Genomic DNA, 11,584 nt, shown 5'->3' with positions numbered 1-11,584 from the left:
AATGTGTAAAATTCTAATAGAGGCAATATCTTTTAAAATGTAACAATATGGCCACCTTAGCTAACCTCCTAATATTTACACGTGATTTTGCCAAGTACGACATGTTCCTGGATCAACATCTTTTGTTGATCCTGGATCATCGTTATTATTAAAAATATAGATTTAATCCAATCCTTACCACTAAACCTAACCCTACCCATAATTTATTCCTAAAATAAGTGGGAAATGATAGCTGATTAACAGGGGTGTTGAAGTACCTAACCGATTTTAAGCCCAAAACAGATATTTCCTGAAAAGTTATATCTGAATTCTGATTGGATGTTGATCCAGGAACATGTTGTACTTGGTGAAATCACACTCACCAATATCTAGCCTATGTACATATGAGTTATTAATGGACGATTTAGGGGTAGATATGGTACAAACACGTACCTTGTACCTTAGGGTACAGTGACAGTTTGTATACTTTTTTTTTTTTTTTTTCTCAGAATGCCCATTTTGAAAAAAAAAAAGATTGGCCTAAATAGTAGGAAATGCAACATCCTGACATAGAGACAAAAACAGAGATTCTTCCAGAAGTGAACCTTTTATTGGTCAAAATAACATTCCTTTAGCTTTTCAAGATCACAAATAACAGGGCGAGACACAAATATACAGATACAAGCACACTGAAACTCTCATGCACATGTAAAAGTTATGCCTTTAGCTTGAGGTGATATATTTACACTATTCCTTCATTTAACTTCTGTACTGTATGCAATACTGGATATGGATTATATAGAATCCTGTGCAATAGCTCAGAAGCCAAACAAAGCTTCATGTCAATGATAAATTCACTATAAGCATCATTTTACAATGAATCACCATAAGAGAACTAGCTTATTAAATCCCAGACCCAAACAACATTTATTTTCTTTGCTCCAGTGACTCATCTTGTCCTTTCTGTATTTCCTTTTCTTTATAGTTTACATGGGAACTAAGTTTTTTATAATTTTTATATATAATAATAGTAATTGAGGTGACACGCAGAGGGCATGTTTGCAGTCCATTTCACATTGTCATTTATCAGACTCATTCTACAGCGTGCAAACTTTTTCAGCAGCCTTGGTTCCAGAACTATCTTCCCATTCATTTAGGCATTCTAGAAAACCCTTCAATAGAGTTTTAAAATTTCAATCAACAATACAAACTGAGGCAGAACAGTATTTTAAATTATGAAAGGTATAAAACTGTGTACTTCAATTATTTTCAGTCAGTTTCTTGATGGAGAAAATTAATGGGATTGTAACTTCCAGAACCCCACTGTGCTCAGTTATAATGCTTATTGAAGTCACTGCAATTCAAGAGCATCACTTTACAACTTCCAGTATGATGCTGCTTCATCCACCATTCAATTATTAGGAACTTACATCTGCTTTCAGCAATGCTGCCAAATAGGATGATTAATAACATCCCATTTATTTTCTCTTCCTCATGGTAGAACTCATATTCTGGAATCCCTCCATTAGTTCCGATTAATTACACTCTTCATGGAGTTCTGGAAGGAGCTGATCTCCCACCGCCGGAATGTGCTCCTGTTAAGGTCACTGCGGCCGGTGGTTATGCGGTAAATCTTTTTGAGGACGGCCCGGCGTAGAAGGATATAGACCCAGGGGTCCAGAATCTGGTTCCAGGAAGCCAGACGAACTCCCATGACCATTAAAGTCCTGTAGGATTCCAAATCATCCCCCATAGAGCCACTGTATGAGCGGATGACTGACATCAGACCGAAGATCTGTCAGAAACACAGAGAAAGTTAGTTGTAGTCAGTGGATGAAGCATTATAAAGTCATGGGATAACAGCACAAGAATAGTAAGGATTAGTCAGAACCCAGATCAAACAGACTAGACGAATATATATATCTAGACTATATATCTAATATAAACGGTATTTTAAATTTTTTTTTATTTGCATACTCATTTTATATTCTTTTATTACAATTATGTGCTTGGATCCTTCAATCTTATGATTATTATTTGTTTGCATGTGAAATACCTCAATCTTATTGTAATGCTTTTTTTAAATGTGCGGTTTAATAGACAGACAGACACATACAGTCATGGTCAATGGCATTATAACAGTCAGTTATGTAATGGTCATACTCACCAGCAGAGGGCTCCAGCAGATGCAGGAAGTGATCATAATGCCCACCAACTGTGCCACCATCTCTATGTCATGTGATTTAGCTGATCTCCGAGGGCACTTCTTCTTGCGCAAACGGGCGATTACCAGCGTCACCCCGCTGATGGTGTTGCAGACCAATGCCACGGCCAGTGCGGCTAGTCCCAGTCCAGAAAACAGCAGCACATATATCACGTCTGTGAGGCTGGTGTCGTCCAACACATTGATGAAGCACCAGGTCCCTGGGAACTGGTAGGTGTATGTGCCCAGGTTAAAGAAGGGCAGCAGTGCTACAAATAAAGCCAACAGCCATATCATCATCAGCACTAACTTGGTGTGGACAGTGCAAACCATACGGGCGTGCAGGAGGGGCCGTGTCACACCCATGCACCGCTCTGCCGCCATGATGCATCCGAGAAACAGCGGGCACAGGCCGAAGAACACCATGCTGCCGCCCAGGAAATGGCAGGTGGCATCAGATTGGTTACAAAGTCCTCCATCGGTGCCAGAAATGTAGAGCCGCAGAACCAGAGCACCGGCGATACCATGACCGGCAAGGTCCGTAGCCACCAGAGAACTGGCGAACAGCAGGAACGTGGCTTTCGAGCGCTTACGCAGATTTGCATAGGCTTTAGCCAGAATGATCAGAGCTATGATGTTGAAAATGATCCCCAGGGTCATGGACAGGCCCGCTACTGTGGGGTTGGTTGTGGTGTTCATGTTTTCCCTACAGTGCACTGTTACCACTCCAGGTGCCTGCTGGGTCTGATTGCTGAACCTTTCATCCACATCCGGGGCTGAACTGTTCAACTGTTGGCTGTCTAACATCTCCAGGTTATGGGACGAGCACCATTGAGCTTTGATACACATATCTATAGAGAAAAGAGCATTAAGAAAACAGGACATTTAAAGTTGAGATTAAGAATCTTTAATTAGCAAACAACCTGCAATCAAATATGTAAAAATAGGAATGTACCGCTTATTTTGGCCACAAAATTCATCCATTTGGGACAATTTAATAATTTAACAAGCAAGTGATTACAATCATTCCTGTGTTTTTTCCTTGTTTACGCAAAAGGGACCTTATGTCCACAGGCCTGAAATTGATACACTGACACACCTTTCAGAAAACTTTAGTGAATAGGAGCATTGTTTTTGCACAATTTCCTCTACATGAAAAAGCAAAAAAAGTGTGGTACCGATTTCGTCACTTCTGACCATTCACCGCTGTATTAAGAAGAACTAAACAACTGTTTGGAGATACAGAAAGAAAAAGAAAAGAAAAAAAAGGTACAAGTAATCTTTAATAAATTTCAATCGCTTTGCCACCAAACTTAACAATGTCTAAATATCTAGATGTATAATCGCATTGGCATTGCATTGCAGATGAAAACGTTTCAGACTTAAAATCGCAGCAATTTGAATAACTACATTTAATTTTTTTTTTTAATTTTTCTGCTACTTTAATTAATATTTTATTTGTTCTGTCACCTGTCAAAAATAGAAACATGACAAATCTAGGCTATATCTATTTCAATGCAAAATGAGAAAGAAAACAGAGAAATATTTATCATTTGTAACGCGTTCTGGATTATCCAAGACTGGATCAACTCACCTGGAAATCTTCATCTTATATCTTAAAAATAAAAAATAAATAAAAAAAAACCTCCTTGACACAGTCCTTGAGAATCGAAAGGCGATATCAGACTCCCATCATCCGTTTAGTCCTAAGAGTCTTGTTGCTTTTTCCTGAGAAGAAAAGCGTATTCCAGCACTAATAAAAGTGTCTTTGTAGTCTCAATATTAGGGTTCAGTGGTATTAATGGTATGGTAGTCTTCGTTGTCTGAAAAACATCACGTAAATGTGTATAAAACAGATCAAACACGTAGCGCGCGCGGCGGACTGTGGAGTGAGCGCGCGCTGCTGTATTTATAGTCGCCGCGTCTGCACTGTGAATAATGACGCGTCACAGCAAGTGAGCGCATCTGCCTACCAGTGCTGCAGTCCTTAAGGAAAAAAAAGTGGTGAAATTACTATGACCCAGTCGCCTGTAGTGCATGGGGCATCACGGACACGTCATGAGCGAATGCAGCAGCCTATGCTAACGCAAAGACGATTCCAAGACATGATTTTCAGGTAGGCACTAGGCAGCAGACTACTTTTGATCATCATAAGCGCGCTGTAGCAGTTGGGAACGTCATGGATTTCAGCCATGGTATTCAATCTACACACACATAAGATGCCCGGAAATTATGCTATCTGGGGAGGCAACACACTAGGTTTTGAGCCACATTAAGCTTGGCAAGTGAATGGACAGGGCGTCGTGAAACTGTCAGCTGAAAATATAGTGTCAAATGTGAAATAAATAGCTAATAGCATTTCAATGACTAATTATTTACAACTCAGTCCTTCAGTTTCACTTCATAGGATTTCTGGCTTCTTTCAAGGTGAAGTCAAATAGGCAAAGCAGATTTTAACAGCATTTTCAAAATTTTTTTCATGATATGCATCAAGGCTTTAACTATATAAGCAGATAAAGTACAATATTGCCAAATGGATGAGAGTTTCTCAATGCATTTTTTTGGGAGTCCAGGATTGGACTGGTCTAGGACATGGGACTGGACATGGGACCATTACAACACTTTCTTTAGAACTTCTTTTTAACCAATAATTTCCGATTTTCTTACTTCAGAATAAGGTAAAAAAAAAAAAAAAAAAAAAAAAAAAAAAAAAAATATATATATATATATATATATATATATATATATATATATATATATATATATATATATATATATATATAAAATCATAAAATTTCTACTTACATTTTTTTTCTATCCCACGATTGTTCTTAAGACAAAACTTTAGCATTCAAATCCTTGAAAAGAATATTCTTAAATATCATTGTAAATAAATTCTTAAAGTTAAACTCAGAAATTCTCTCAGAAATTGCAAGTAATTTATCATTTAATTATTTAATAATTGGCAAGTAACATTGAATTAAACTTGTAATGAAAATTAAATATTATTATAAATATAAATATTAATATAAATATTAATAAAAATTAATTAATTTTATAAAAAATATATATATATATAGAGAGAGAGAGAGAGAGAGAGAGAGAGAGAGAGGGAGAGCGAGAGCGAGTGAAGGACAGCTTCCAACTTCTCTTCAAACTGTAAAGGTAAAACATTAAACAGATTTATTGGGTTGTTTCAAATGAACCACCATACAAACACTGAGGCAGCATGTTCTTCAGAAAATATAAGAGAGCTTCCAAAGAACTGCACTTAGAACTTTCTTAAAAATGTCATGGAATTTATCTTTTGACATTTCTTAACTTCTGTGACTGTCTTAAGAAGCTTTTTGAGAATCCGACAGCACCAGCTCCAAGGACATGGAAGGGAGAGGAAGAGAGATTTTGTCAGAGCTAGACCCCACTCTTTAAACATTTCTTCCATGACCATAAAAGAACAATTCCCTACAGATTTAAAAAGTCTCTAATTACTGAAGAGTGCAGCAGCTGGCCATAACTGGATGAGAGCAATCAAGTTAATCTGACTAAAGACTTTTTGACGTAACGCTTCCTGTTTCTGACATTTTTTTCCAACCAACCTAATTTGGCACTAAACGGAAAGACGCAACAAATACCATCCCATCACGACTGAAACGGTTGGTCGATCTTGCGTCCTCCCCTTTAAACACTCTACATATAAATATATACATAAAAATAAATCGCCACAATGTGAAACATCTTACTTCATACTAAGATCTTCAGGGTAGAGCGTCGGACTGGCAATCGAAAGGTTGTGAGTTCGAGTCCCGGGCCGGCAGGAATTGTAGGTGGGGGGGAGTGCATGTACAGTTCTCTCTCCACCTTAAATATCATGACTGAGGTGCCCTTGAGCAAGGCATTGAACCCCCAACTGCTCCCTGGGTGCCACAGCATAAATGGCTGCCTACTGCTCCAGGTGTATGTTCACAGTGTGTGTGTTCACTGTGTGTGTGTGTTCACTGCTCTGTGTGTGTGTGCACTTTGGATGGGTTAAATGCAGAGCACAAATTCTGAGTCACCATACTTGGCTGAATGTCACATCACTTTTTTTTTTTTTCAGATCATTCTTCATAGCTTGGTCATTCCTTCACAGTGTTGCTTCCACGAGACTTGTGTTTGCAGGACAGAAACTACAGTTTATGAAGAACGTATCCCTGAGAGGCAGTTTCAAAGTTTCAAATGCGAAAAGATGTTCACCTGGTCATATTTTTTTACTGTCAGCTCAACACTTATCTTTTCAAGACGACTTCTAAGTCATCTAGAGCACATCAGGCAATCTTGCGTTTTTCACCATAGGCATTATTGTGGTCTCATGAAAGGACTGCTAATATTTGTAATGCATTAAAAGTAGACTAACTTACCCCAACGCTGTATTATATACAAAAAAATGAAGTGCAAAATTTAAAACACCTGTAATCATTACAGAAAATTCCTTCAAATTAAAACAGTACACTCTGTGCTATTTTCGGCACATTACTACAGTATGTTCTACTGGTTGAGCTAGAGGAAGATGAATAAATAAATCTCTCAGAACTGAAATTCCTGGGAACCTGATCAAATGTCTTCAATGCAGTGTAAGCTGCTTTGGATAGAAGAATCTGACTAATGCATAAAGGAAAATTTATATTAATTGGAAGCCAATAGGAATTTTGGCCACATCTCCTGCTTCTAATGTTTTTTTTTCTTGAGAAAATATATCTTCCTCAGTGTCCAAAGAGATCTCACATTATAGCAATATCAGCAAATGACTTTTTATTTCCTAATGGAATTTCGGGAGAAAAATCAGATACAAAGTTGATATTGAATATAGACAACATAACTGAGAACTTGAAAGAACATTTCTAAACATCGTCCTACAGTTTGCTGACATCATGCATTTACTGAGGATTTGATTGTGCTGAAAGATTGCATCACATCTTCATACAGTACCACAAAATTGCAGGACGTCACCCAAGCACTTTCCTCGGGTCATTAAGTATGTGAAATCTTTCTGAGAGTCGACTTTATCCAAAGTGGATCTGCAGAGGAAATGGATGAGCAGGATGAATGTGCTGGAATTAAATGCTTTGGAACCTAAAGCACAGTCAGTTTTAGTATAAGTTTCACACATAAGGTTATTCAGCCTGCACTTTGGTCCAAAACAAGTGTCGCAGCATTTATTTTAGAAGGGAATCCCACTGGAGCAACATGAAATGAGGTGTTTTTCACAATGGTGACAAGTGACGGCTTATTCCCTTAGGAGATCGAACTGTTATTCTTCTGACTTCCAGCCCTGGGTTTTAACCAATATACCACATCTTCAGGTTTTTTTATTTTTTGCTAATAGCTTTAAATGGACTAAGTACTGCAGTGACTAATGACTTTATTGGTCTCTAGTGAGGAGAGTAAGATAAACGATCAACTATCACGATGTCATCTGCTTTTAGGCCCACAAAATACACCACGGGTGAAATTTCACTCATCCATTTCTCTTATGAGAAGAAGTAAATGTTAAATCAGATATTAAAGGGATGCAAACACGCATGCGCATGCACACACTCACACACACGTTTGTTTTTGTGAAAAGTGGGGACATCCCATAGGTGTAATGATTTTTATACTGTACAAACTGTATGGCCCTTCACCAACCCTACCCCTAACCCTAACCCTCACAGGAAACTTTGTGCATTTTCACTTTCTCAAAAAAACTCATTCTGTATGGTTTATAAGAGTTTTGAAAAATGGGGACATGGGGTTATGTCCTCATAAGTAGATAAATTAAATATTTTTTTTTTACACTGCACTGTAAAAAGCCATGTAACAGGTTGGATAAATTTCCTGATAAGCAATCAGTAAACTGAAATGGAAATCTGATTTGATACTGAACTGATATAAAAGCCATTTTCTCCAAAGAAATTTTTCGGAAATAACTTAAAGAGACCTTTTGATTTCCGAAATTTAGATGGAAACCTGGCCTAGAGCAATCTTCTTAGAGAATAAAAAGAGATTGAAGCTTGAACATATGATGTGCTGCTTCTGGGCGATCCATATTTTCTCCATGTTCGGCTGTAAATGTAACCTTTGCAGGACAACGATGGGTGGCAAGTAAATACAAATGGATAATGATATTGAATACAAATGTTATCCCTTTAAAACTGATGCATGATTAGATATTCACACACAAAAATAACTACAACAAGTGAGCAGGAAATGGCAAATGTCATTACAAATGCAGAAAATGATCTAACCCCGTCACAGAACATTAAACACGCTGGTATTTCACAAGGGAAAGTCTTTGCTTTGTGGAACAGAGGTAAACATTTGAGAATTGGGACTGTTTAGTGTCAAACAATGGTTTTATGTGCAGTAACTCTGGTCGGACCTGTCCAGGAAATAAACAACAACTGACTGCAATAAATAAAAAATAAAAAATAAAAATAATACATTTTTCATGCATGCAGGCTAGTTCATGTCTCTTTAGCGCTGCTCTAGTCATAGTTGGACTGCATAGTCATACTATGCCACTGTACGGCTTAGTTTGGGCAGGCGATTTTCATGATAAATGAAATATTTACACTAATGTTGTTGGACAGGGGAAGCAATTTAGCTTTCTAAGCCTGTCTGGCAGTGGTATGGGTGCAATAGGGCCACGATTATGTGTCATTTCCTTATTATGAACTACATTTTGTTGTGCGCAATCAATAGACTGAAACGGAAATTGCATGTTTGGCACTAAAAACTGAATAAAGCAGCAGTCATGAAAAAAAAAAGTAATGAAAAAAACAGTGACGTAAAAAGGAATAAATTATAGTGTTGAGTGGTAAGCATACCAAGTGCTCTATGTGATGTACACTCTCAAAAATGACCTAAAGTTGGGTTAAAACAACACACCATATTTAGATTTTATATAAATACAAAGTATTTAGAGGGGGGGTGAAATGCTCGTTTTCACTCAATATCCTGTTAATCTTGAGTACCTATAGAGTAGTACTGCATCCTTCATAACTCCAAAAAGTCTTTAGTTTTATTATATTCATAAGAGAAAGTCTGTACCGATTTTTCCCGGAAAAACACGACCGGTTGGAGGCGTGACGTGTGGGCGGAGCTAAAGAATCACGAGCGCCAGTAGGCTTTTGCGTTGAGAGCTGGAAGCTGTGACATTACCGTGAGGAAAAAACATCATCCAAAACAAACAATGGCTAACAGTCAGATTCAGCCGTTTATTTATGATCCAGAATCAGATCCAAAGGCTGAAATTTAACAAGAGCAGCAGCAGCAACAACTACAGCAGGACGTCTCTATGTGGTATGTACTGAAACTGTATATATTTGCTTAGCGGTTTTGGAAAATGACTAAGTTCCAGTTTGTAGTCTTTTTTTTTTTTTTAAGCTGTACATGTGGAAAGTGCAGTTTGATGACAACATCGCATGTTGTTTACTTGATGTGCTTTCGCGCCGATAGCTAAGTTAACAACACAGAGATATTTGAAGCAGTTTTACTCACCGCATGCGGTTCCAACACACGATCGTGACCCTTTTTCGTCGGGACTGCATTATCCTTAAGAAATAAACGATGTGCAAATCCGGAGTCAAACTGGGCCTTGTTTGTAAAACAAACATTTTCGAAATGCAGGGAACAAACAAAAACACTTGCACAACTCCGTTGATGCTCTGTAAAAATAAACTCCATCCACTGGTCCCTTAATGCAGTTTTTTCTTTGGTAATCTGTGCAGGGTTGTCTTGCCCTGGCAACCAAAAACACACTTCTGTTGTGACATTTCGCGACGCTCTCGCTCTGATCAGTGAATCGCTCTGATCAGTGAATGTCTGTGCTCTCAGTGCTCTGCTATACAGGAGCGTGCGCTCTTCCGGCAGAAGTGCCTTAGGACCCATATAAGGAAATTCCGCTCCATCTAACGTCACACAGAGCCATACTCGAAAAAAACTTTCCGAAACTTGTGACAAACCGGAAGGAGTATTTTTGGAACAGAAATACTCCTTCAAGCGTACAACTTAATTTTTGAAACTTTGTCCATGTTTAGCATGGGAATCCAACTCTTTAACAGTGTAAAAAACTCAGTATGCATGAAATAGCATTTCACCCCCCCTTTAATAAATAAATAGGCAAGCACTGTCAATCACAGAAAACTATATATATATATATATATATATATATATATATATATATATACACACACACACACAAACAGAGGTGTGAAAAATAGTTTAACCCCCTCCTGATTTCTAAGTGACGTGACATAGATCCAAGCATGGTGACCCATATGCAGAATTCATGCTCATCCAAAGTGCGCACACAAACAAACACACACTGTGAACACACACCCAGAGCAATGAGCAGCCATTTCTGCTGCGGCGCCCGGGGAGCAGTTGGGGGTTTAGTTCTTTGCTCAAGGGCACCTCAGTCGTGGTATTGCCGGCCCTAACGGCCCTCTCTAACCGCTAGACCACGACTTCCCCACATTTGTCACTTTAATGTTTCAGATCATCAAACAAGTTTAAATGAAGGTTTTTGGACCTTAAATCCTTTAATGAAGGTTTTTGAACCTTAAATTACATTTGTGTTTTAAAAGGAAAACAAAATCCAAAACTACATGGCCCTGTGTAAAAAAGTGTTTGGCGCCTAAACCTAATAACTGGTTGGACCACTCTTAGCAGCAACAACTGAAACAAGTAAGGCCTGCAGTTCTTTTGGATCTGGTTGTGGGGTCTTTTGTGACCTCTTGGAGGCGTCGCTGTGCTCTTGGGGTAATTTTGGTCAGCCGGTCACTCCTGGGAAGGTTCTCCACTGTTCCATGTTTTTGCCATTTGTGAAAAATGGCTCTCACTGTGAGAGTCCCAAAGCTTTAGAAATGTTTTTATAACCTTTCCCAGACTGATGCATCTCAATTACTTTCTTTCCCATTTGTTTCTGAATTTCTTTGGATCACAGCATGCTGTCTAGTTTTTGAGGATCTTTTGGTCTACTTCACTTTGTCAGGCAAGTCCTATTTAAGAGATTTCTTGATCGTGAACAGGTGTGGCAGTAATCAGGCCTGTGTGTGGTTAAAGAAACTGAACTCAGGTGTGATAAACCACAGTTTTAACAGGGGGGCAAACACTTCTTCACACATGGCCATGTAGTTTTGGATTTAGTTTTCCCTTATATAATAATACAAATCTTCATTTAAAAACTGCATGTTGTGTTCACTTTTGTGTTATCTTGACTAATATTTAAATCAGTTTAATGATCTGAAACACAAAAGTGTGACAAAAAAATTAAGAAATCAGGAAGGGGACCAACACTTTTTCACACCACTGTATTATAAACATGGGATATATAATATTAAAAATAAATGTGACTTGCTTAATTTATAAAATGTACACTGA

At 38.1% G+C, this 11,584-nt stretch overlaps 1 protein-coding gene across 1 annotated transcript; it reads right to left on the bottom strand.

Annotated features, from left to right (window-relative positions):
* Positions 1–567: 567 nt before the first annotated feature.
* ptger1b (prostaglandin E receptor 1b (subtype EP1)) lies at positions 568–4,088 on the bottom strand. Its single transcript, XM_052553378.1, has 3 exons — positions 3,777–4,088; positions 2,147–3,033; positions 568–1,774 (listed from the first exon to the last, which is right to left on the bottom strand). Exons 2-3 carry the CDS (start codon positions 3,029–3,031, stop codon positions 1,505–1,507), a joined length of 1,155 nt encoding a protein of 384 aa, XP_052409338.1. The 5' UTR covers positions 3,032–3,033; positions 3,777–4,088; the 3' UTR covers positions 568–1,504.
* Between the last annotated feature and the right edge of the window lie 7,496 nt (positions 4,089–11,584).

This window comes from Carassius gibelio, chromosome A3, assembly GCF_023724105.1.
Source record: "Carassius gibelio isolate Cgi1373 ecotype wild population from Czech Republic chromosome A3, carGib1.2-hapl.c, whole genome shotgun sequence".
Taxonomy (NCBI): domain Eukaryota; kingdom Metazoa; phylum Chordata; class Actinopteri; order Cypriniformes; family Cyprinidae; genus Carassius; species Carassius gibelio.
Note: the sequence above shows the minus strand (reverse complement) of the source record. Positions and strands in the feature narration are given on the sequence as shown.